This window comes from Gobius niger (genome assembly GCF_951799975.1).
Source record: "Gobius niger genome assembly, chromosome: 15".
NCBI lineage: Eukaryota > Metazoa > Chordata > Actinopteri > Gobiiformes > Gobiidae > Gobius > Gobius niger.
In genome coordinates, this window is record NC_136866.1 from 29981395 (window position 1) to 30008258 (window position 26864).

Consider the following 26864-nt stretch of genomic DNA (forward strand, 5'->3'; position numbering starts at 1 on the left):
GTTAAGTAACAAAGTACTTTTTTACTTTTTCCTTGAGTACCGTTACTCTCACTTGAGTAAATATTTTGGCTCCTTTACCTCCTCTGATTATTATTATTATTATTATTCCTGATGTCATGGCCTCGCGCATGCGCAGAGCCGCTCCTGTCCCCTGACAAACCCGCAGCAGCTGTTAGCTCCGAGCTAAAGCTAAAAACAGTGTGGTAAACATGTCCAGGGGTCAGACTCTCAGGGCTCTGGTCACGGAGCGGCTCTCGGCGGCGGCGGAGGAGATCTTTGTGCTGTTTGAGAGGACAATAACGGAGTACGAGCAGGAGCTGAGCCTGTATAAAGAGGAGAAGAACCAGAGGAACCAGAGGAACCAGCGGCTCTTCGCGCTCCTGCAGCCCGCAGCGGGTGAGGGTCCCCGGGGTTTAAGTGCCGTGTGTTCAGGACCGAGGCCACAGCAGGAAACGTTTAAATAACACCAGATAATTCCACTGTAACAGGGAAAAACAAACCGGGCTAATCCAAGATGGCGGCGGCTAGCTTCGGCCTGCGCTCCGTGTCAGTGCGCGATCTGCATCCCTGCCCGATTAGAGTCATGCTAATCCGTTAGCCTGACTCTATTTCGTTATTATTTGACTCTTTAGAAAGTGTTTAACCTCTTAACTCCCACCTGAACCGAGCTCATTTTCTCCGGCTTTACCCCAATCCAAAAGCTTCTGGAAAAAAGGGGTGAAAATGGCAACAAAACTGAGACGAAAACAAGGACGGAAATGTGACAAAAAAGTGACGAAAAATTGATGAAAAAGTGGCAAAAATGTCACAAGAAATTGACAAAAAATGGACGAAAAAATGACAAAAATGTGATTAAAAAAATGACGAAAAATGACAAATGTGACAAAATGCTACCAAAAAATTACAAAAATTTGACAAAAAAATGACAAAAAATTGACAAATGACAAAAGTGTGATAAATATTTGACCAAAAAATGACAAATGTGACAAAATGCTACCAAAAAATTGCAAAAATGTGATAAAAAATTGATTAAAAAAAGTACAAAAATTTGACAAAAAATTACAAAAATGTGATAAAAAAAAATATGAAAAATTGACAAAAATGTGACAAAATGTGATACAAAATTACAAAAATATGATAAAAAAAAATTAAAAAAAATTTGACTAAAAATTACAAAAATGAGCTGAATACCCAACAAAAAAAGTGATGAAAAAAAATGTGATGACGTGAGGGAAAAGATCCTCTCGGTTCAGGCGGGAGTTAAGAGGTTAAGACGCTCCCTGTCGGTTGTAGCTTTGGTTTGTTTCTGTTTGAGGGTTAAAGTTAAAGTTTATCTAAAGCTTCTGCGCTAATCACGATCACATAATGCTCTGCTGTTTTTTTTTTGTTTTTTTTTAACTTTTGCTTGTGGATAAAACAAGATGGAAAAAAAGTAAAATATCTAATAATAGCTCTTGATGCCTCAGTCCCTCCACACTTTTGAATGGCCTTTTCCTGACCGTCCTCTCCAGCACTTTGAGAACATCTAACTTCTTTTGCTTTGACCTTTTAGAGGCTTTTGTCAGAGATGGTTTGTCAGGTCAGTCTTTAGTAATGTTCAAAGTGACTGAAGCCGACCAGACGGCGATTATTACAATGTACAAAACACTAACGGACACTCATTATAAAAACAAAGTAAGTTTCCATCAAAAACACAACAGTTTTATGTCATTTTTGCTCAGCTTGAGTCTGTGTTTACGAGAAAACGATGAATTATTAATCGATTAGTTTCAGCCTTAATCAAACTGTGTCAAAACAAGATTGAAAGATTTTAAATTAGCAACAGAACGAGGCTATAATTGACTCTGTGCATCATTTCAAAGCATAACAACACAGCCCAAGAAGTGACTTCCTGTTTCGATCCAGCGCGCCAAAATAAAAGCACAGCTCGTCTCATTCATCAGTTCAGCAGGTTCTTACGACATCACAGGAATATAATTAAATCACACATTTTAAGCGTTTTGTCTGTTAATAATTAGACAGAAAGACAACTTTTTTGGGGGGGGGGGGGGGGGGGCGGCGGCACGGTGGTGCAGCGGTTAGCGCTCACGCCTCACAGCAAGAAGGTCCCGGGTTCGATTCCCACGAGGACGGGGCCTTTCTGTGTGGAGTTTGCATGTTCTCCCCGTGTCTGCGCAGGTTTCCTCCGGGTACTCCGGTTTCCCCTACCACTAAAAACATGTACAATAGATTCTCCTCTGGGGCCAGGACTCCCCTGAAAAAGAGATTCTTAATCTCAGTGGGACTATCCTGGGTAATTAAAGATCAATAAAATAAAATACATTTTATTGGAAAAGTATATGAATATACAGAGTACAGAGTATGCCAGGGGGTAACAGAATTGTACAATACAATTATTCAGTTACAAATATATTGTATTTTGAGCAAATACTGACAGTTTTTAGAGCCTTTTTGTTTTCAGAACCTTCCAAAATCTTAATATATGAGAGTATCACTAAAAACATGTGTAAAGTTGGGTTTCTGCTTAGAATATTTACATTGTGAATATAACATTTGGACAAAAGGATAAGCAAATTAATAACAAAATGGAACTGAACTAATGAATAAGATGCTTTTATTTTGGCGTGCTGGATCGAAACAGGAAGTCACTTCTTGGGCGGCGTTGTTATGATTTAAGGTTATGCACAGAGTCAATTAAGTAAAACACAGACTGTCATAGAATCTCTTTCCTGTCGTCTCCTGCAGGTGTCCAGTCGTCGCCGTCGCTGAGTCCTGGCCCTGATCTGAACCAGGAAACCCCAGAGACGCCACAGATTAAAGAGGAGGAAGAGGAGCCAGAGGAGCAGAGCGTCAAACAGGAGGAGGAGCCGCTGCCAGTGTAGGCTCCGCCCCTTCACACACGTCACACTCACTTTACACCTTTAACCTCTGAACTCCCGCCTGAACCGAGAGGATCTTTTTCCTCACGTCATCACATATTTTACTTTTTTTTTTTTTTGTTCATTTTAATCACATTTTGGTCATATTTTTGTAATTTTTTTTGTCACATTTATGTCCTTTTTTTCATCAATTTTTCGTCACTTTTTTGTTTTGTTTTTTATCACATTTTTGTCATTTTTTTGTCATTTTTTTTGTCCATTTTTTGTCCATTTCTTGCGACATTTTTGCCACTTTTTCATCAATTTTTCGTCACTTTTTTGTCACATTTCCGTCATTGTTTTCGTCTCAGTTTTGTTGCTTTTTCACACCTCTTTCCAGAAGCTTTTGGATTGGGGTAAAGCCAAACTGGAGACAATGTGCTCGGTTCAGGCGGGAGTTAAGAGGTTAAATCCTTGTTCTCCTCATGTTCCAGGTCCGTCCCGGAGTCGAGCGCCGTCTGTGTGAAGAGCGAACAGTCCTCACTGCTTCAGCAGAGACAATCTGAGCACCGAGAGGAGTCGCAGGGGGAGGACGTCAGCTCAGAGCCTGAAGGCCAGACCGAGCGCTCGTCTGACTCGGACGATGACGACGAGGACGACTGGGAGCAGTTCAGATGCTCCTCCTCTCAGATGGAGACGGAGGCTGAAGGAGAAACCTACGGCACAGCGGCAGAGCGCCCGGCGGCCGAGAGCGGCTCCTCCGGCCCGGCGCCGGCGTCCGAGGGCGGGAGGCAGGAGTGCCCCTTTTGTCAGAAGTGCTACCGGAGCAAACGGGACTTACAGAAGCACATCCGGATCCACACGGGGGAGAGTCCGTACTGCTGCTCCGTCTGCAACAAGACCTTCGCCCAGAACTCCCACCTGTACACGCACATGAAGACGCACACGGGGGAGGGGCTCTACGGCTGCTCCATGTGCGACAAGACCTTCGCCCAGAACAGCCACCTGACGGCGCACATGCGCTTCCACACGGGGGAGCGGCCCTTCAGCTGCTCCGTCTGCAGCAAGTCGTACTCGCAGAGCAGCCACCTGACGGCGCACCTGCGGACGCACACGGGCGAGCGGCCGTTCAGCTGCCCCGTGTGCGCCCGGCGCTTCGGCCAGAACAGCCACCTGACGGCGCACATGAAGACGCACTCCAGCGAGAAGCCGCACGTCTGCCCCGTGTGCGAGAAGAGCTTCGCGGGGAAGCGGAACCTGCGGGCGCACATGGGGAAGCACCGCGGGGGGGGGCCTTACGGGTGTTCGGCGGCCGCGGGGTCAGAGCAGTGTCCGCTCTGATTCACCGCGCAGAGACACACGGACTCATGTGACCAGATAAAACCAAAGCCACTGAAGGATCCGACTCACACGGAGCTGGTTTAACAATGCCAGGAACCCAAAGAACTGAAGTATCAAAGCAGGAACCGAAAGAACTGAAGTATCAAAGCAGGAACCGAAAAGAAATAAAAGATCTTCATATTTAACTCTTGGTGCTTTTGGTCATTGAAATTTAAAAGGGGAAAAAAGTGAAAAGTGGAAGGGGGTGTACATGTTTTTAACCTCTTAACTCCCGCCTGAACCGAGAGGATCTTTTTCCTCACGTCATCAGATTTTTTATTGGGTATTCAACTCTTTTTTGTCACTTTTTTGTCATTTTTTTGGTCAAATTTTTGTCATTTTTTTGTCCAATTTTTGTCATTTTTTTGTCACATTTTTGTCAAATTTTAGAAATTTATCACATTTTTTTCTCATTTGTCATTTTTTTTGTCAATTTTTTGTAATTTTTTTGTCACATTTTTGTCATTTTTTGTAATTTTTTTGTCAAATTTTTGTCACATTTTTGTAATTTTTTTGTCACATTTGTCATTTTTTCACAATTTTTTGTCAATTTCTTGTGACATTTTTGCCACTTTTTCATCAATGTTTTCATCACTTTTTTGTCACATTTCCATCATTGTTTTCGTCTCAGTTTTGTTGCTATTTTCTCAGCTTTTTTCCAGAAGCTTTTGGATTGGGGTAAAGCCAAACGGGAGAAAATGTGCTCGGTTCAGGTGGGAGTTAACGGGTTAATTTGGGAAGAAGTGGGAATGTTTGGGGCAAAATTGGGGAAAGAAATTGGGGAAGAAACACAAGCAATGGGGGGAAAAAATAACATTTTTGGGAAAATTGGTTAAAATGGAGGTAAAAATAAGAAAGTGTTTTTACTTCTCTTTTGTAGTGATGATCTGAAAGTCTAAAAGTTTTACAAATGTTATAAAATGTGTGAAATCGACTTCCTGGTTTTGCATTTTGATTAAGACTAGACTGATTAGTTTTGTAACTCCTCCCACTTTGACCAATGAGACGAGCTCTTCCTGTGAACCAGCCTGTCAGGTCCAATCAGGAGGAGGGGGAGGAGCTTGATCGTTAACTTTTGGATATTCTGCTCTGGTTCTCATTATTTTTTGCAAACTAAGAAGTGCTTTCTGGTTTTAGACTTAGGCACTTCTTATCTTAACCCCTTAACTCCCGCCTGAACCGAGCACGTTTTCTCCAGTTTGGCTTTACCCCAATCCAAAAGCTTCTGGAAAAAAGGTGAGAAAATAGCAACAAAACAGACGAAAACAATGATGGAAATGTGACAAAAAAGTGAGAAAACATTGACAAAAAAGTGATGAAAAATTGATAAAAAAGTGGCAAAAATGGCACAAGAAACTGACAAAAAATTGAAGAAAAAATGTGACAAAATGTGATAAATATTTGACCAAAAAAATGACAAAACTTTGATAAAAAATTGACGAAAAAATGACAAAAATTTGACCAAAAAATGACAAAAATGTGACGAAATGTGATAAATATTTGACGAAAAAATTACAAAAATTTGACCAAAAAATTGAAGAAAAAATGAGACAAAATGTGATAAATATTTGACAAAAAAATGACAAAAATGTGACAGAAAAATGACAAAACTTTGATAAAAAATTGACGGAAAAAAAAAATGAAAAAAATGTGACGAAAAATGACAAAAAAATGACAAAAATGTGACAAAATGTGATAAATATTTGACGAAAAAATTACAAAAATGTGACAAAAAAATGACAGAAAAAATGACAAAAATGTGACGAAAAATGACAAAAAAAAAATGACATAAAAGCTACAAACATGAGTTGAACACCCAACAAAAAAATGATGGGAAAAAGATCTGATGACTTGAGGAAAAAGATCCTCTCGTTCAGGCGGGAGTTAAGAGGTTAAAGTATTGAAATGTTTTAGTGGTGCCTGGTCCTTCTCACAAAGTATTCCAATGTTTTTGTTCTTCCCGTCCAGTTTACTCAGATCTGAGGACAGAAAAGATCACGATTCTTGGGTCACAAAAGGTCACTCTGGAAATCCTAATAAAGTCTGTTTAAAAAGGTGACGGTAAAAGCTCTTCTGGAGACGAGAGAGGAGTTCATGTGAATAAAACCTGCTGTAAATGATCAGGTTTATTTCAGTGAAGCAGAAACGTCATGAAGAGTTGGAAAGTCGACTTGTAGCAGCTGATGTTCGCCGGATGCATAAGAAATTTAGATCGTGGTTTTAAGGTACTGCCAGTTCTATTCTGTCAATCCAACCATGACCCTGAAGACCTTTAGCTTCTGGTGCAGACCATCAAACTGTATGAACTCTCTCAGTCTCGTTGCATCTGCCACAGGCCTGGTTCAAACTTAAACAGAACCTCGTGGTGCGTTCATGAACTGAAGAGCTCGTTTTTCCCAGTTTGTCTCACGCTTAGGCTGAAATGTGGGGACTTTGATTTGGGAAAATATAATAGTATTTTGGGACTGATTAGTGTTTAGGTGTTAGATTTAATTGTCCTGGCAGGAAGTTTGTTTTCACAGCCTGTCAAGTCAACATCAGTCAGTATTTAACGGAGGCAACCAGTTATTTAACCTCTTAACTCCCGCCTGAACCGAGAGGATCTTTTTCCTCACGTCATCTGATTTTTTTTCCATCAGTTTTGTTGGGTATTCAACTCATTTTTGTAGATTTTTTGTCTTTTTTTTGTGTCTTTTTTCGTCACATTTTTGTCATTTTTTCATATTTTTTTTGTAGCTTTGTCATTTTTTCGTCAATTTTTTATCACATTTTTTGTCATTTTTTTGTCACGTTTTTCTCAAATTTTTGTTACATTTTCGTAAATTTTTTATCACATTTTTGGTAAATTTTTGTCATTTTTTTGTCACATTTTTTGGCCATTTTTGCCACTTTTTCATCAATGTTTTCTCACTCTTTTGTCACATTTCCATCATCAGTTTTGTTACTCTTTGCCAGAAGCTTTTGGATTGGGGTAAAGCCAAACTGGAGAAAATGTGCTCGGTTCAGGTGGGAGTTAAGAGGTTAAAGGGACTATATGACTGTTAGCATTAGGCCTCTCCTAATGTATTCCTATGGCTCCAAAGGGGTGAAGTTAGAAGCGACCGAGCTCTTCCACGGACACAAATCAACTCGTCTAAGCTCAGGTAAGAACATCTCAGAGGAGACACGGTTCCTGTTCCTTTAACCTCTTAACTCCCGCTGTCATGTTCAGCTTTCCCCAAATTTGAAAGCTTGACTGGAGAGTTATCACGGTCACATTTTTGTTGCATTTTTCCAGCTTTTTGTTGGGTTTTAGTTGCTTTTTGGCAATTGTTTCCGCTTTTTTTCTCGTTTTTTCTGCTTTTTTGACAATTTTTTCTGCTTTGCCAATTGTTTTTTGCTTTATTTTTTTACCAGTTTTTGCCACTTGTAAGTTCTATGGCCTTTTTGTAACTTTGTTTACATCTCGTTTTCATTTCTATTTTGGCGCTTATTTTTAAGCTTTTAGATTTGGGTAAAGCCAAACTGGAGAAAATGTGCTCGGTTCAGGTGAGACTGAAGCTTCTCAAAAGCCAAGTTTAACCCCTTAACTCCCACCTGAACCGAGCACATTTTCTCCAGCTTTACCCCAATTCAAAAGCTTCTGGAAAAAAGGTGTGAAAATGGCAACAAAACTGAGACGAAAACAATGATGGAAATGTGACAAAAAAGTGACGAAAAATTTATGAAAAAATGGCAAAAATGTCACCAAAAAATGACCAAAATTTAACCAAAATATACAAAAAATTAGACGAAAAAATGACAAAAATGTGACGGAAAATTGACCCCAAAAAAATGAGATGAAAATGATTTGAACGCCCAACAAAGAAATGATGGAAAAAAATCTGATGACGTGAGGAAAAAGATCCTCTCGGTTCAGGCGGGAGTTAAGAGGTTAAATAATCACATAAATGTTCTGTTTGGAAGCATGAAACCTCAGACGTCTCACAGTAAAGTTCAGAAAGTGTTTGAGGAACTAAAAAGCTCACATTAGAGACGAAGCTCCCGTCGGTCCCTCAGAAAACACGGATTGTCAAAACTAAAAACCGTTTGGACAAAGTGAATGAAGAGCGGACGACAGATTAACAGTAAACAAATTTATTCGGCCTTTTCATTTACAGCTGGAACTCGGGGAACTCGAACACCACGTCCTTCCCCGTGAGCTTCTTGTAGACGCCGGAGAACGTCTCCACCTGAAACACAAGGTCAAACACGAGGTGAAACACAAGGTGAAACACAAGGTGAAACACAAGGTGAAACACAAGGTAAACCGTGTCCGAGCTGCACATGCTCAGAACATTCAGTCATGAGTTTGTTTCCCGCATGGTCGTTCTGCCCAGTCACGGCCCAAAGGACTCTGGGAGATGTAGGAATATGCAGGCGCCGCCTCCAGCCGGGGCCGGGGCAGCTCAGTGTGGGACGTCGTGGAAGGGGACCTGTACGTCTGCGCCCGAGAGCTACGCGCCCAAACGCCACTCGGGGGCCGGAACTGTCGGCAACACCCACGTCCAGGAGGTTTCATCACACACACACACACACACGTAAAGCAGTTACTTTGTGTTCCACGTTGTTCTGCTGAGCCTTGTCCAGGTGCACTTTGATGAGGCGACTGCTGTCCAGCTTCACTCGGATCCTCTTCCCCACGATCTCACTGGGGAACACCAGGTCCTCCAGGATGGCGTCGTGCACGGAGGTCAGGGTACGACTGGAAACAGACCACACACACTTAAGGACTTCAGGAAACATGGGATAAACTTGGTACTAGAAAAACCCTGACATGTATTCAGATTAGAAAGTATTGTTCAAGGTCTTCTCTCTCAAACTTATGCAACTACAGGAGAGCAATGCCGTCATTTCCCCCCAAAAATGTGTTTAATGCCAGTTTTATTTTAACCTTTTAGCCCCTGCATTTTCTCCAGTTTAGCTTTACCCAAAAAGTTTAGACTAAAGTAATTTTTGTTGTTCCTAAAAACCATGAAAAGGCAACAGTGATAAAAAAAAGAAGCAAAAAACATGTGTTTCTTTTATGCAGCATTTTCATTACAACAAAGCTAAAAAAGTGACAACCCCAAACATAAAGCCACGAATTCTGACAAAACGGATTAAAAATAATGAAGAAAAAACATCCTTTTAGATTTGGACAAAGGGAAAACGCACTTGGTTAAGAGGTTAATGCTCAATATTGGCACAATTCCTTTAATTTTGCGATATAAAGTCATGACCTACTGCATACTTGATCTCAGAGGTCACATCAAGGCCTATTGTCCCGTTCACCTGCCGTTTCTTTAACATGAACGTTAACATCAGCTCCACTTTACATTTGTATTCGTGTGATCTGAGCCCTGATATTGAGGAGCAGCGTGTTCCAGGACTCAGATGTTTAGTTTAACTCCATTTATCCAGCGATCTTACATTTTCCCCTGACATACACGAAATGCTTCCAATGCGTGATTCATTCATGAAGGACAATGATAGGAGGATATGATCCCAGCGAAACCACTGCTTCACTTGTACATTTCCTTTGGTGTAAATGCATCAGATTTAACCATGAGCCTCGTTAATCCTCATTTAGATACAGAACAAACTGGGTCTCAGGCTCCGAACATTCAGGATCTTCTACAGCCTCTACAAAATGTTTATTTGCTATTTTCCTTCTTTGAAATGGGGCTGGTGGTGTTAAAAGTTTTATAGGTATGAAAATAAAGTTTGACAAATAGATACAGACGGCATCTCTGGAATCGCCCATATATGGTCATTTTTTAAAACAGTTAAGGGGGAAAACAATTTTGAAAAAATGAAAATTTTCTCTAATTATTCAAAAACTACTGTAACGAATGCTTAATTATGAATATAGTTTCTACTAAATAAAGATACAGAGACATGGGGAGGAGCAAAGTGATTCAACAGCCCATAAATATATAAATATATAAATAACAGAATGCTAACTTGATGCTACATGTTAGCATCGGGCTAATGCTAACGGTTAGCTTGCTCTAGCTACAACTGCTGTTTTTTCACTTCTACTGAACAATCTGCTGGGGGAAAATATCCACATGGGCCCGATTTACACTTGACTTTATTTGTGTGATAAATAAGTTCATTTTCCACCAGAAAATGGCAAAAACAAGTGGAAAATTGTTTCTCTAAAGATTCTATTTTCCCCCTCGGTGAAGCCACGCCCCCTTCTATGACGAGATGCGTCTGTATCTATAGAACAATGAAACAATATTCTATAAGACCATTTTGTTTTAACCTCTCGACCTCCACCTGCACCGAGCACATTTTCTCCCGTTTAAACTTGTCTTATATTTGAGCTGAAACCAAAGTCAGTCCCTGAACTTCTCCCCCCGATAGACCCCACTTATATTCATCGTGTCAGTCGGTATGTGGATCACGGCAAACGAACTAAACCAGAGCCATGTCGTGTTTACAGTAGGTTTGTTTCCCGCATGGTCGTTCTGCCCAGTCATGGCCCAAAGGACTCTGGGAGATGTAGGAATATGCAGGCGCCGCCTCCAGCCGGGGCCGGGGCAGCTCAGTGTGGGACGTCGTGGAAGGGGACCTGTACGTCTGCGCTCGAGAGCTACGCGCCCAAACGCCACTCGGGGGCCGGAACTGTCGGCAACACCCACGTCCAGAGGAAACCAGAGCTGGAGTCATGTGACCTACCTCCGGGGGCGCTTCTGCTTGTTCTTCGTGCGACTTTTCCGCGTGGGTTTGGGAAGGATTCTCCTCTGGAACCAAAGGAATAAAAACTGTTATTCAAGTTTAAGTCAAAAGGACAAATAAAACATCTGTATCGAGCTTCATTAGAACGACTTTAGCTTCTCTCGCAGTAAGTTCCACGTCCGCGCAGGAACATCACAGCTCCAGGTGTTCATACGCCTCACAATATAGTTCCTTTTTATCCACACGTTTCATGTGTGACTAGACTTGGAGCTTAAACACTCCTGTAACTGTTTAACTCACCCCAGTTTGGAGCTTTACCTTTGCTGAGGCTAAACGCTAACCTTCACATGACTGACAGATACACATCAACTCGTCTAAGCTCAGGTAACATCTCAGTATGGCCTGCTCCTTTAACCGGGCACACTTTCTCCAGGTCGGTTTTACCCAAATCTAAAAGCTTCACAGCTATGGGTGAAACAACTAATCGATTAATCGATTACTAAAATCTTTGTCAACTATTTCAGTAATGGATTAATCGTTTTCTAGTAAACACAGACTAAAATGACATGACAGTTATGTATTTTGGATGAAAACCTACTTTGTTTTTAAAGTTTGGGTCTGCAGTGTTTTGTACATTGTAAATTTCATAAATATCTGTCTTTGTGCTAATTCTGCTTCTGATTGGACGAGACAAAGAGCCTCGTACAAACGTTTACTTTAAGTTTACTCCATCAACATGTCCTGAAGCGGCGCCACTTTAGCTTTATGTGATAAAAAAATGGAAAAAATACAATTTGCATCTTTCACAGCCAAGCGATTAATCGTAAAAATAATGTGTAGATTAATCGATTACCAAAATAATCGTTATTTGCAGCCGTATTCACAGCCTACAGGCCAGAGAAACGCCTCATTTAAAAAACCTTCGAAACTGATCTAAACGGATCTGTTTCCTCGCCGCGTTGTCCGGTTTTGTTGCTGCTTTGTTAGCCTTGATTTTGTTGCCATTTCAACACTTCTTTCAAGAAGCTTTTAGATTTGGGTAAAGCCAAACTGGAGAAAGTGCTCAGTTCAGGTGGGGGTTAATCAGACATTCGTGTGGAAAACCTTGCCTGTAATAAACCAGGTATAGAGTTTACATTAGACTCATCCAAACCCTCTGCAGTGTCTGAAGCTCCTCTTGTTTCTGTGTAATCAGAGTTTTAATGTTCAAAGACCAAACCCGCAGCTGGATTTGAGAAACTCACGCAGTAAAAAGTCACAATAAGAAATGTATATTAAAGCTCACTGCAAAAAGTCATTAACTAGATCAGTATAAACCTCTCAATTTGAGCACAATAATCCACATTTTAGTTGTTTTGACTAGTTAAGAAGTTGTTGGGCATTTGTCCTGGATTATTTCACTTGTTCTGAGATGTTTGACTCGTTTCGATACATTTCGTCCTCATTTCAGGTCATTTTCTTTGCCAATGGGGAAAGAAAATTGGTCTTATCTCATTGGCAATTTTACTTTCTTATTTCAAGCGAGATTTACCCTAGAACTGGTCTGAAATGTCCTCAAACAAGCAAAGCAAACTCGGTCCGATCAGGAAAAGTGTCTAAATGAGTGAAAACCGCTCAAAACAAGAAACATTTCCTCAATTCCAGTCATTTAAGCCAATGCTTGATATTGATTTTTTGCAGTGCTGGGATTTAGTTTTGGCCCACACTCATTTCTAGCTCTCACAATCCCTTCTGCATATCAGAAGAGTTCAGGCAAAGGAATTCAAAGTCAGTTGTGGGAAACTTTAAGGTTAAGTATTAAGAGTTACGAGCTTATGTGTAGTTTTAAATCAAAGTTTGAGCCTCTTCCTCACAATCACAAACACAACAAAGACATGTGTTATTTGGTTTGTTTCCCGCATGGTCGTTCTGCCCAGTCACGGCCCAAAGGACTCTGGGAGATGTAGGAATATGCAGGCGCCGCCCTCCAGCCGGGGCCGGGGCAGCTCAGTGTGGGACGTCGTGGAAGGGGACCTGTACGTCTGCGCTCCAGAGCTACGCGCCCAAACGCCACTCGGGGGCCGGAACTGTCGGCAACACCCACGTCCAGAGGAACCACCATCACGTTTGTTCAGGGCCATGGATCTCGTAACCGTCCCACTCACCTGAGCGATGAACACCACGTGCTTCCCGCTGAACTTCTTCTCCAGCTCCCTCACCAAACGCACCTGGATCTTCTGGAAGGACTTGAGCTGAGGCACCGGCACGAAGATGATGATGGCCTTACGGGCGCCGCTCACCTCGATCTCCTGGAAACACAGACACAAGGATCGTTCACAGCTCACAGGGTCACAGTCTGTGGTCTGCTTCTACTGTGAGGTTTAGAGCCAAGTGTGTCCAGAATGTAGGACAGATCAAAGCTATGACTGGATTATTCAGGCGAGGGCTGGAAAATGGAACCTAAAAAAGTAAACTTAAAAGTAAAAGATCTACTCATGAACATTAGCAAAAGAGCTACTCATGTGCAAAAATTTAAGACACAGTTTTGACGCTATTGGTCCAGGGACAGCAGTAACAGGGACTTGATTGTTTCCCTTTTGCTTAATATTTGCCCAATTTTCTATTTTACATATGTTCCCCTTATTTAAAAAGAAAATATAATCCCCATTTTATGCCAGTTTCTCATTATTTATATTTCCCTCTTTCAGATTTTTTTGCCCCATTTTTTCTCCACACACAATTTTTCCTTATTTTTTGTCAGTTTCCAAAATTATGCTAATTTTTCCACATATTTCTCAATATTGGAGATGAACCCTATAGACACAGACGGCATCTCTGGAATCGCCCATATATGGTCATGTTTGAAAACAGTTAAGGGGGAAAACAATTTTGAAAAAAAATGTAAACTTTCTCAAATTATTCAAAAACTACTGTAACAAATGCTGAATTATGAATATAGTTTCTACTAAATAAAGATACAAAGACATGGGGAGGAGCAAAGTGGTTCAACAGCCCATGAATACATGAATAACGGAGAATGCTAACCTGATGCTACATGTTAGCATCGGGCTAATGCTAACGGTTAGCTAGCGCTTGCTACAACTGCCGTTTTTTCACTTCTACTGAACAATCTGTTGCGACAAAATATCCATATGGACCTGATTTACACTTGACTTTATTTGTGTGATAAATAAGTTCATATTCCACCAGAAAATGGCTAAAAAGAGTGGAAAAATTGTGCTTCTCTAAAGATTCTATTTTCCCCCTCGGTGAAGCCACGCCCCCTTCTATGACGAGATGCGTCTGTATCTATATCCCCCTCCTGGAGCCGCCTTTACGTGGTGGAGGGTTTGGGCCTGAATGTGCCCCTGTAGGGTCTCCCAGGGCAAACAAGTCAGAAGCCCCTTATCAAAGCCCGGCCCGGCCAGAGCCACGAGGCCGTCCTGTGGACCCACCACCTGCAGGAGGCGCCATCAGGGCAGGTGCAATGTGACCACGACCCGGAAACGGACAAGTGGAAGAAAATAGATGAACCCACATTGTGAGCTTTGAGTAAAGGTATCGGAGAAGGGAACGAAAACCAAATATCATTTTCTCCTATACCCATATTTGTCGTCTTAAACCAGAGACCTGAATAAAGTTTGGAAGATCTGAAATGTACAATATCGGGTTCATCCCCAATGTCAAGAGATGTGGGGAAAATGGGGGAATATTTAGGGAAAGGAATGGGGGAAAACTGGGAGAAATTGTGGCAATAAAAGCAAAAGTGTGGGAAAGAAAATGTAAAAATAAACAACTTGGATCTAAATATGTTTTTTTGTGTCTGCAGTTTTTTCCCTGACACCAAACCGATATCGTTTAACGGCACTAACAATAAGATCAAAGTTTCAGGAGTTTTCAGAGTTAAACATCAACAGAAAAACTACAGTCAGAGTTATAAGGTTTGTTTCCCGCATGGTCGTTCTGCCCAGTCACGGCCCAAAGGACTCTGGGAGATGTAGGAATATGCAGGCGCCGCCCTCCAGCCGGGGCCGGGGCAGCTCAGTGTGGGACGTCGTGGAAGGGGACCTGTACGTCTGCGCTCGAGAGCTACGCGCCCAAACGCCACTCGGGGGCCGGAACTGTCGGCAACACCCACGTCCAGGAGGTTTGAGTAAGAGCGGGAGGACGAGGACAAACCTTCGCTGCGGTGATGTTCAGCTCCCTCAGCTGAGCCTTGAGGTCGGAGTTCATCTCCAGCTCGAGCAGAGCCTGGAACACAACAGTCCGGATCAGTGAAAACAGTCATTCATCTTTAACAGCGGGAACAGATAAACCTGACAATTTAATCTATGTTTGATTCAAGCAGCAGATTTTGGTGAAATTAACCCAATCAAAAAAACAGTAACCAGATTTAAATGTTTTGCACCGAAACCTCTGAACCCCCGACTGTCTTTCGTCGTATTTGATACCTTTTCTGTGCTTTGTCACATTTTAGTTTCATGTTTTGTTGTATTTTGTGGTGTCTTTGTTAACAAAAACACTCTCCTAGTCCAGCTGCATTTGTGGTTTCTGTTCCATATTGCTTTTCTGGATACTTTTGATGGATTTATTTACTTTCAGAGTCCACAATGGTCCTGTAGAAGCAGGTTTTTAAAGGTAAACAAAAGCTAGCTCATCAGCTAAACCCATTAGAGACACTGAAGAGGCACCGAGAGCCCCCACACCTGCAGCACAGGAGGAGGAGCCACAAGAGGAGCTACAGGTACAAGGAAGGGACAAACGAGGAAATGGGGAAAGACTTGTGGAGCTGCAGGAGGACGAGCTGACCAGTGCAGGACACCACGCTCTGAAACAGGGACAAACCCAGGAGGTGCTGCTTCATTTCAGAGGATTAGAGGAGGCAGAGGCAGCCAGGTTAAGGTCATGACCCTCAGTCGCAGCGGCTCAGGACGGACACCTGAACACTTGCCAGTTTTAGTTAAGTTTTGTACAGTTTTTGAGGCTTTCCCCAAGAAGCTTTGAGATTTGGGAGAAAATGTGCTCGGTTCAGGTGGGAGGTTACGTTATGAATGCTAACGCTAACGGGCTAACATCGGCCTAATTATCCGGCCATGTGAGTCACAAATTGAACTTCTGATTTTGTTAGTGACTTTTCATCTTAAGCAGCGTTCGACCCAAACAATTTAAAACACGCTGGTCAAATGCTGAAACGTGTGGCTTTAGTTCGATATAAAGAAGCTCCATCACATTAATCTGGACCAAACATTACTTTAGTTCAGTGACTATGATCAAAGTTTGAGCCTCTTCCTCACAATCACAACAAAGACATGTGTTATAAGGTTTGTTTCCCGCATGGTCGTTCTGCCCAGTCACGGCCCAAAGGACTCTGGGAGATGTAGGAATATGCAGGCGCCGCCCTCCAGCCGGAGCCGGGGCAGCTCAGTGTGGGACGTCGTGGAAGGGGACCTGTACGTCTGCGCTCGAGAGCTACGCGCCCAAACGCCACTCGGGGGCCGGAACTGTCGGCAACACCCACGTCCAGACAAAACCAGAGATGGAGACGGCAAAATGTGACCTGAACTAAAGATCATGCTAGTTTTACTGGGAATAACTCATACATTTAACCGATAACTCAAATATGTCATTCTTAAACACTTTCATGAACTAAAACAGGTCAGAGAAGTCAGAAATTGACATAATATATAAATAGATGCACAAACTAAAGGCTTTAACAGACTAGTCAACATCATTCTAGACCAGGGGTGTCCAAACTTTTTTCATGGGGGGCCACATATTGAAGCATACACGGGGTGAAGGGCCGTAGATCAGTAGTTAGTGCCGCAAAACCTTCGACTAGCAGAGGTTTAAATTGTGCCCCATACGTCTATTTAAGCTTCAAACCTTCATGCCAGCTCTGTCTCACAATACAATGTTAGTTGTTAGGTTTGAATTGTATAGAATTATTACATTTCAAATAAAAAAGGTCCATCTCTGGTGATGTGTACTGATACAGCAAGAGGCCGAGGGCCACCATAAATTGGTCTGAGGTCCGCACTTTGGACACCCCTGTTCTAGACTGTGGAAACCCTGAGCACCACAGTTGTGAGAAACACTGTAATGACTCCATAGTTCGCACACTTTAGTTCAGTTTAAATGTGTTTCGGTGCAAACTCACCTGGGAAATCCCAGACTCGAACTCGTCCGGCTTTTCGCCATTAGGCTTCACTATTTTGGCGCTTGTACTGAACATGGCCTTTGTCTCTGGAGAGAAAAGATACAAAAATATGAGTAAAAACAGGAAACACATGGGTCAAGATGAACCAAGAGATGGTTGTGCTTTAAGTGGCATAAGTTCTGAGTGCATTCCCTAAACCTTGAGACACAAATTTAACAGTAAATCTATAATAATACTTACAGATCAGTTTCAAAATAACTTTAACAGAGAAGCTAAGCACTGACAACCACGTTAACCTACTTCTGCAAGTCTCCCTTTACTGCACAAGCAAATAAAGCACATTTCCCAAAGTAAAAAAGCATAACAGATCACATTTTAACAACCAAAACTGGAAGAAACCCGCATTAGGCACAAAACACCCTGAAAACAGAAGTTAGCATGACTTTCCACGGGCTGCTAACTCAAGGCTAACACATCGCACTCCGTTTTCCTGGGTTTGTAAACATTTCTCTACATTTTTCCAAGCCTGATATCCTCTTTGCGGGTGTTAAACACACACAGAGGGCGAGTATTGCGGTAAAAGTCAGCGCTAGCCCCGGTGCTAACACATGTCCGGCCTGTTATACGAGCGGTTAACGGCTAACACTCCACACACCGCCGCGCTGCTACTACGGCGAAATTCAACCACTTTTAAAAGCCATCGGTGTCATTTATCCGCTCAATCTAACGTATCAAAGCCTTATCTCGGGTTCCGATGCAGAAATGGCGGGATATAAAGGTTTTAAAGTGACTTTTTGAGCAGAAATGCGAGCGCTGGGCGAAATGTCACGACTAACCTCAGTCTACGACGGCCAAGGAAGAGACCGGATCATCGCGAGAGTTGCGTTAATCATAGCGGAGAGGCAGGAGAGGTCTCGCGAGATTCGGAAACGGCACATACAGAAAGGTGCGTTCATATGACACAGGAAAAGTTGATAATTATTAACCTCTTACCCACTTATAAGACCTACAAAACTCATCTAAACAAAAAGATTTTTTCCTACCATTTTGTCACCTTTCTTTTGGTGACTCTTAGGGTGTGTATGTTGGGTTTTTTTTGGGTTTTTTTTGCATTTTTGTCACATATATGTCACTTTTAGTCACTTTTTCATCACCTTTTTATCAAAATTTTGTACCTTTTTTGCCATTTTTTTGTCATATTTTCATAGATTTTTTGTCACTTTTTTTGGTCATTTTTTCATCACTTTTTTATCACATTTTTGTCACTTTTTCATCACTTTTTCATCACATTTTTGTCACATTTTTGTAATTTTTTTGGTCATTTTTTCCTAAAATTTTGGTCACCTTTTTATTACATTTTTGTCACTTTTTTGTCATTTTTTCTTAAAAGTTTTGCCACTTTTTTGTCATTTTTTCATCACTTTTTCATCGCATTTTTGTTACCTTTCTGTTTCTCTTTTGTGTATTTCTTTTTGCATTTTTGTCACGTTTTTGTCGCTCTTTTATTGCGTTTTCATCCTTGTTTCCATCCATTTTTTCAAGAAGCTTTAGATTTGAGTAAAGCTGAACCGGAGAAAACGTGCTCGGTTCAGGGGGGTTAAAGCCAATCCAGCAAAATGATGGAAAACATGGCCTTTTGTTTGTTTTTTGACAAAGTAAATATACTTATAAATACAACGATGGCACAAACGTAATAATAATAATAATGCTATACATTCATAATCAGCTTATGTCCGATGTAAAATTTTAGGTAAATGTATGATTTTTTTGCTGAATAAATAAAATTCTGTGTCTCGCGAATGCAACGTTTAGAGTCATCGCGAGATTTGCCAAGGTTGACAGAACTGCGCTGCTGTTGACAGGGTTGCTCTGACTTCTTTTGGTCTTTTCTTCAACATTTTCCCGCTTTATATCATCAGTTTGAGCGCGGTTTGATCACAGTGTTTGTCAAAGATGTAATGAACGTTTGTCAAGTCGCGTAACAATCTTGTTTTTGATTCGAAAAGGTGAGATTACTTCAGTGACTTGCATCCGCTAGCACCTTTTCCGTTACAATTCACCTTTTTCATTCAGAATCATCATTTAAATACGTTTACCAATCAAGCCGAATCAGACGTATCTTTCGTCTGAACGTCGTGGCCGCAATGTTTCGGAGCTCGGGTTTGCCGCTGTCGTTTTAACCCCGGTTATGTTCAGACTGGGCGGGTTTTTCAGAGCAGTTCGGAAGACGGTCTGGAGCGGCGCTGACGTCATGGCGAAGGGAAAGTGTTACTACGCGGTGAGGAAAGGGTTCAAGCCCGGAGTCTACAAAACGTGGTAAAAACACCTTCCAGTTTGTTATCCGCACATTTGTGGTGATTGAAATTGTATTTAACGAGCTTTGCCTGTTGCCATTCCAAACCTCCTTCACAATAACCTCCATTTAAGCATTTGTTGTTGTCTGAATGCTAACCACGCACTAAATTGTGGTTTTGGGATGGAGAAATAACAAATGTGTTACTTAGCTGGAGTAAAATAGAAAACTTAAGAGTTGTTCATTAAGGAGGGGTTGGTTCTAATTTGTTTTCTCTCTCTAATGCTGATGTTTTGTTTTGTTTTGTTCAGGGACGAATGCAAAGCGCAGGTGGATAAGTTTCCCGCTGCTGTTTATAAGAAGTTCGGTGCAGAGAAAGACGCCTGGGCCTTTTTCAGAGGAGAGAACGCCTGTGCAGCGCCCCCTACAGTGAAAACGGGTGAACTGGGTTTTTATTTTCTTTAGATATAGTTTTTATTTTGAACACGTCAACATATGTAAGTCAGTGAGTGTTTTTTGAGGTCGGGGAAACTCGTATTCCACGTCTTTGGGATGATTTTTCAGCCTGGATTTATTCTTCTCAGCCCAGAGCTCGGAGCCGTCCCCAACGCTTCTCCCCAAACGAGGCCCGGAGCCGCTGGAGTACATCCCCCTGGGGCCGAAGCGGCGCCACGTGAAGGAGGAGGAGCCTGAGGAAACGCCCTCCAAACGCCTGAAGCAGGAGGCCCAGAGCGCGGACGCCTTCACCTACATGGGTAAGGTCTGGGGGCTGAGGTCCAGGGCTAAGGTCCTGGGCTCAGGTCCGGGGGCTCAGGTCCGGGGGCTAAGGCCCGGGGGCTAAGGCCCGGGGGCTAAGGTCCTGGGCTCAGGTCCGGGGGCTCAGGTCCGGGGTTTAAGGTCCGGGGGCTAAGGTCCGGGGTTTAAGGTCCTGGGGCTTAGGTCCGGGGGCTGAGGTCCGGGGGCTAAGGTCCGGGGGTTAAGGTCCGGGGGCTAAGGTCCGGGGGTTAAGGTCCGGGGGCTAAGGTCCTGGGGCTTAGGTCCGGGGGCTTAGGTCCGGGGGCTAAGGTCCGGGGGTTAAGGTCCGGGGGCTAAGGTCCGGGGGTTAAGGTCCGGGGGCTAAGGTCCTGGGGCTAAGGTCCTGGGGCTAAGGTCCTGGGGCTAAGGTCCGGGGGCTAAGGTCCGGGGGCTAAGGTCCGGGGGCTAAGTTCCTGGGGCTAAGTTCCTGGGCTAAGGTCCTGGGCTAAGGTCCTGGGCTAAGGTCCTGGGCTAAGGTCCTGGGCTAAGGTCCTGGGCTAAGGTCCGGGGGTTAAGGTCCGGGGGTTAAGGTCCGGGGGCTAAGGTCCTGGGGCTCAGGTCCGGGGGCTAAGGTCCGGGGCTAAGGTCCTGGGCTAAGGTCCTGGGCTAAGGTCCTGGGCTAAGGTCCTGGGCTAAGGTCCTGGGCTAAGGTCCTGGGCTAAGGTCCTGGGCTAAGGTCCGGGGCTAAGGTCCGGGGTTAAGGTCCGGGGTTAAGGTCCGGGGGTTAAGGTCCGGGGGCTAAGGTCCGGGGGCTAAGGTCCGGGGGCTAAGGTCCGGGGGCTAAGTTCCTGGGGCTAAGGTCCGGGCGACTCTCTGGTGGTAACTCTCCCTGCGTTTCCCCCTGTGGCCTGCAGGGGACAGCGTGGTGGTGTACACAGACGGATGCTGCTCATCCAACGGGAAGAGTTCGGCTCGGGCCGGGATCGGCGTTTACTGGGGCCCACGTCACCCGCTGTCAGTATGAACCTTACTGTGGTAACTATGGTGACGGTGAAAACGCTCCGGCGTGCAGGATTAAACGATGACGTTGTTCTGAGTTTTCTTTGTGAGGTGTTCGTGATGGATTCTTCTCCTTCAGGAACGTGGCGGATCGGCTGGATGGACGACAGACCAATCAGAGAGCGGAGATCCAGGTCAGGCCTCATTAACGACTTTCCCCTGATCTGGCTGGTGTTTATGCAGCTGAAGTGTGGAGTTGAACCCGTGACTCTCTGTGCTCAGGCCGCCTGCAGAGCTCTGGAGCTGGCCAAGGAGAACAACATCCACAAACTGGTGCTGTACACGGACAGCAAGTTCACCATCAACGGTACGAGCCTCGTTTATTCACAAATACTAAAAGACAGGTTTGGTATCCACGTGTAGCACGAAAGGCTGTGACAGAGGTCATCCAGTAATGGGATTACAGGTTGTGGGAGACGGTTTGGAACAGATTTAGAAAAAAAATTAAGTTTGGAAATTTTGGGAACATTAAAAAAATATATATATATTTGGAACGTTTGGAAAATAAAAAAAAGTTTGGAAATTCTGGGAACATTTTGAAAAATAAAACGTTTGGAAAATATTGGAACAGTTTGGAAATGTTGGAAAATGTTTAACATTTTGAAAACGTTGGGAAAGTTTGGGAAAATTTGGAAAAATTATTAACAAGTTTTGAAAATTTTGGACAATTTTGAAAAAGTTCTGAACATTGTGGGGAAATTTTGAAAAAGTGTTTAAAACATGTCTGTCGCTCCCTGGTCGTTCCCGCACTTATTCATTCACGAATACTGACAGTGACACTGACAGTATCCCCGTGTAGCACGAAAGGCTGTAATCCAAATATGGTCATTTCCTCTGTGGGAGACAGCAGCGGCTACAGACTGGAGGAACATGCACATATCCATCAGACTCCACTAGAGGGCGATGTCTCCCATGTGTCTGATAATAAAGCCGGGCTCCTCCTCAGGTGTGACCAGTTGGGTGAAGACCTGGAAGCTGAACGGCTGGAGACTCAAATCTGGAGGAAACATCATCAACAAAGACGACTTCATCAAACTGGACGCGCTGAACGCCGAGCTGCAGGTCACGTGGGTAAGAACCGTAGAACCGAACCACAGAACCACTGAATCACAGAACCACAGATCCACAGACCCACAGAACCAACCACTGAACCACAGAACCAACCACAGAACCACAGAACCAACCACAGACCCACAGACCCACAGACCCACAGACCCACAGACCCACAGAACCACAGAACCACAGAACCACAGAACCACTGAACCACAGAACCACAGAACCACAGACCCACTGACCCACTGACCCACTGACCCACTGACCCACAGACCCACAGACCCTCAGACCCACAGAACCAACCACTGACCCTCAGACCCCACAGAACCACTGACCCACAGACCCACAGAACCACTGACCTTTAAACCCGCGGCCGTTTCAGATGCACATCCCGGGACACGCCGGTTACCACGGGAACGAGGAGGCGGACCGCTTGTCTCGAGAGGGAGCGGCTAAAGCGGCGCCGAGCGAGGACTGAGGAGGAGCCGCTGTTTATGTTTGTCTGAAGAACTTTTATTTTCTGATTTTATTTGTATTTTGATAATAAAGTTTAAAAATCCCCTGCGGTCGTCTGTGATTCCTGCTGTCGGCCACTAGAGGGCGCTGCAGGAGAAGACTGCGTTTATCACAACACCAACAACTCTTTTATTTCAGGAACTATGTTGGAAAGGTCAGGGTCGAGTCTGACATTTATTTATCATATTATTCAGAATAGTATCATAGAAAATACACACAATATGCAGAGTCGGTTTAAGTACAGATACTTCTGGTCAAATATTACTCCAATAAAATTATAAACCTTCATCACCTTTAAAAACTCTGGGCCCGTGGGCACAAAAATATGCTTGAAACTTTAGAAAGAAGGTTTGACTCCTCTATATGCATATAAAAAATATAACATTTTTAACCCTTTCATTGCCAACTCTCTGTTGCAAAGTTACTACAGTCCATTGTCCAAAAACACACACAAAAAAAAAATTTTTTATGTCGCAGCATTTTTTGCAAAACAAAAAAAATAAAGTGCTTGAAACTTTAGAAGGCTATGAAAAAATGAAGGATTGATAATTTTTGAAACTTTTATTTTATTTTGAAGGTCTGACTCTTCACATGTATGAAAATAACATTACTTAAAGCCAGAGCCGTTGGAAGATGTTTTAGTTAGGGGGCGCTGAGGGACAAAATTTACCCCCGAAATACTTTTTCTGTGCATAAATCCTGTTTATTAACCTCTTAACTCCCGCCTGAACCGAGAGCATTTTCTCCAGTTCAGCTTTACCCAAATCCTGTAGGCCAGTGTAACGCCTCATTTGAAAGCTAAGATCTACAAAACTCATCTAAATGGATCTTTTTCCTCACGTCATCACATTTTTTTTCATCACTTTTTTTGTTGGGCAGTCGTCTCATTTTTGTCAAATTTTCGGGACTTTTTTGTCACTTTTTTGTCAAATTATTAGAATTTTTTTGTCAAATTCTTATCACTTTTTCGTCCATTTTTTCTCACTTTTTTCACATTTTCATCATTGTTTTCGTCTCAGTTTTGTCGCTATTTTCACACCTTTTTTCCAGAAGCTTTTGGACTGGGGGTAAAGCTGGAGAAAATGTGCTCGGTTCAGGTGGGAGTTAAGGGGTTGATATTGCCTGCAGTTCACAAACTATCCACCAGGGGGTGCTGCAGCGCCCTCAGCACCCTGGGTTCCCCTTGCTTAAAGCCACACCGCGTAGAATTTTACCCCAAAAATAAAATTGAAATACAACCTTTTATTTTACCATAGATATTTTCAGCATTGAAAAATACCTCAAACAAACATGTGATTATGCTGTGAGCGGCTCAGCTCTCAATTTTCTCCTTAATCTCCAATTTATCGCCTTAACCGAGCTTTGCCCAAATCTAAAAGCTCAAAAGGAAAGCGCCAAAACAGAAAAACGAAAACGAGGATGAACACGGGACAAAAATATGCCGTAAAAAACAGCAACAAAAACGTGACAAAAAAACAACAGCAAAAAAGAGACAAAAACACAACAACAAAGCAATGAAAAAAGCAACAAAAAAGTGATAAAACACAATGACAAAGCCACAAAAGTCATGAAAAAACAACAAAATCATGACAAAAAGTTGCAATCGCTCTTGTAGGTCTTAGCTTTCAAATGAGGCGTTGCACCGTTGCTTCTCCAGTTCAGGAGCTTTTAGATTTGGGTAATGTCAGTATGTATTTGTGCTGTGTGCATTTACGCTCATTTGGGCCACACTGGTCAGAGTCCAGGGCCGGTTTTAAGTCCCGGTCCGGCCCTGCTAAGAGATGACATCACTTTACCGGGAGTGGGTGCGTCTCCGGCTCGTCTCCATGGAGATGTGACGAAAGGCAGTAGAATATGGGATTTAAACAGGTTGGTTTGAAAAAATGTTAACGCAGTGTACCTTTAAAAAAAATGAAACTCAAACCTTTCTGACCCAAAGTTACCGTAGTGCAGGTTCCAAAAATGTTCTGGTCGGGCTGAGTCGACAAGTTGACAAATTTTAACTTTGAAACACATCCCGCGGGTCAAAGTTCACAGACCTCAGGCCGCACCAGCCAGACCTGAAACCTCCCATTTTGCCTTTGACACTTTGGAAATATTTCATTTTTTGGGTCCGAAAGTTTGCAATTAAAGGGTTAAGATGTTTAACCTCTTAACTCCCGCCTGAACCGAGAGGATCTTTTTCCTCACGTCATCACATTTTTTTTTCTCCATCATTTTTTTGTGGGGTATTCAACTCATGTTTGTAGCTTTTTTGTCATTTTTTTAAATCACTTTTTTGTCAATTTTTTGTCATTTTTTTGTCCATTTTTTAATCAAATTTTAGTCATTTTTTGTCACATTTTTGTCAATTTTTTGTCATTTTTTTGTCATTTTTTTTATCAATTTTTTAATCGTTTTTTTGTCATTTTTTGTCACATTTTTGTCATTTTTTGTCAATTTTTTAATCAATTTTTTGTCCATTTTTTTTATCAAATTTTAGTCATTTTTTGTCAATTTTTTGTCAATTTTTTGTCAATTCTTTGTCAATTTTTTTATAAATTTTTTGTCATTTTTTGTCAATTTTTTGTCTTTTTTTTGTCATTTTTTTTGTCATTTTTTGTCACATTTTTGTCAATTTTTGTCAATTTTTTGTCAATTTTTTAATCAATTTTTTGTCATTTTTTTGTCACATTTTTGTCATTTTTTTGTCACATTTTTGTCATTCTTTGGTCATTTTTTCATCCATTTTTCATCACTTTTTTGTCACATTTCCATCATTGTTTTCATCACAGTTTTTTTTCCAGAAGCTTTTGGACTGGGGTAAAGCCAAACTGGAGAAAATGTGCTCGGTTCAGGTGGGAGTTAAGGGGTTAAAAAGTCTGATTATTTTACATGTGTGGAAAGAGGAGAGTCAGAGCTTGAAGATGAGGAAGTATTTCAAGTAAAAAGTACAAATCCTTTTAAGCTCTTTGTTTTTCAGGATCTCTTAACCTCTGAACCTCCACCTGAACTGACCACAACAGTTCAGCTTTACCCGATTCTAGAAGCTCCTTGTAAAGGCGACATAAAGAGAAGGTCCTGCTCTGTCACAGTGATGTTCCTCGGTGAGATCTTCAGAGGAACGTCCTTCCCTCCTGTGCGTAAACATGGTCTCAGGCCCTCGGGGAAAGACTCCGTGAAGCTGAGGAGGTCTGTGTCTGAGTCGGGGTCGCTGAAGGTCAGTGTGTTTGTGCCAAAGTCCAGCTTCACTCGGACTCTCTGCAGCTTCTCCTTCACTGAGAGACGTCTGATTCTGTCTGAGGGAGTAAAGATCAAGTATGTACCTGAAGAGCAACGTATGAACCAGGCTCCCTCCACAGTCTCCTCTCCGCTCTGAACGAACCCGCTCACGCCCACAGACCAGTCCTCGGCCCCCCCGACCTCCACGTCCCAGCTGCGAGTCCCGGAGCAGAACCTCTCAGATCCATCCACACCGTATCTCCTTCTCTCTGGGTTCTGTGGGACCTCCTGCTCCTCTCCTGCTCTCACGGAGCTCAGATCTTCAGACAGGACCAGTGGAGAGGCTGCGGTGTTTGGATCCAGAATCACAGGGTAGAACTGCACCAGGCTCTCCATGTTCCTCCAGATGTTGAAGCCCAGGTTGCCCAGATGTTTGGCCTGGTCTATCAGAGCTCCTGGTCCCATCTGTGGCTCCTCCACCAGGGGGCAGCGCTGCAGCCTCTTGTACTGGAGCAGGAAGGAGGCGTCTGCGGCTCTCAGCAGCTCCTCTGGCTCTGAGACGCTCTGGGACACGGCCTCCATGTCTCTGCTCACGGCCGCCATCATGTCCTTCATCCTCTGAGTCTTCTGCTCCTCTTCCTCCCTCAGAGCCTTCATCCTGGACTCTTCCTCCTCCCTCAGGAACCGGTGCAGCTTCTCAAACTGAGCTCTGATCTGTGTCTGAGCGCGTCGGGCCTGGGCCGTGATATGAGCCTCTGAAGACTCCAACTGTGCTCTGCTCCGATCCAGGACCTGAGGAGAAACATCAGAGAGAGTTAGAAAGAACCAGGACCTGAGGAGAAACATCAGAGAGAGTCAGAAAGAACCAGGACCTGAGGAGAAACATCAGAGAGAGTTAGAAAGAACCAGGACCTGAGGAGAAACATCAGGGAGAGTTAGAAAGAAC

The 26864-nt window shown here is 43.1% G+C and overlaps 3 protein-coding genes across 5 annotated transcripts; 2 read left to right on the forward strand and 1 right to left on the reverse strand.

Annotated features, from left to right (window-relative positions):
• Nucleotides 1-209: 209 nt before the first annotated feature.
• On the forward strand, nt 210-4199 carry LOC306974693 (uncharacterized protein; the record flags this gene model as incomplete). The annotated part of the gene is made up of 3 exons (XM_079572066.1): nt 210-396; nt 2746-2878; nt 3353-4199. 3 exons carry the CDS (start codon nt 210-212, stop codon nt 4197-4199), a joined length of 1167 nt encoding a protein of 388 aa, XP_079428192.1.
• Nucleotides 4200-8338: 4139 nt separating this feature from the next.
• On the reverse strand, nt 8339-17944 carry rps7 (ribosomal protein S7). Its single transcript, XM_079572396.1, has 7 exons — nt 17898-17944; nt 17062-17147; nt 15084-15155; nt 13070-13213; nt 10926-10990; nt 8811-8961; nt 8339-8449 (listed from the first exon to the last, which is right to left on the reverse strand). The coding sequence occupies exons 2-7, from the start codon at nt 17134-17136 to the stop codon at nt 8372-8374; spliced, it is 585 nt and encodes a 194-aa protein (XP_079428522.1). The 5' UTR covers nt 17137-17147; nt 17898-17944; the 3' UTR covers nt 8339-8371.
• Nucleotides 17945-18912: 968 nt separating this feature from the next.
• rnaseh1 (ribonuclease H1) lies at nt 18913-22718 on the forward strand. 3 transcript variants are annotated; one of them, XM_079572418.1, is made up of 8 exons: nt 18913-19377; nt 19666-19802; nt 19939-20109; nt 21004-21107; nt 21228-21282; nt 21371-21455; nt 22095-22219; nt 22584-22718. In XM_079572418.1, exons 1-8 carry the CDS (start codon nt 19250-19252, stop codon nt 22655-22657), a joined length of 879 nt encoding a protein of 292 aa, XP_079428544.1. In that variant the 5' UTR covers nt 18913-19249; the 3' UTR covers nt 22658-22718. The 3 variants fall into 3 exon arrangements, with proteins under 3 accessions (XP_079428544.1, XP_079428543.1, XP_079428542.1); XM_079572417.1 differs by having other exon boundaries at nt 19666-19793; nt 21004-21103; XM_079572416.1 differs by having other exon boundaries at nt 18916-19377; nt 21004-21103.
• Nucleotides 22719-26864: the final 4146 nt, after the last annotated feature.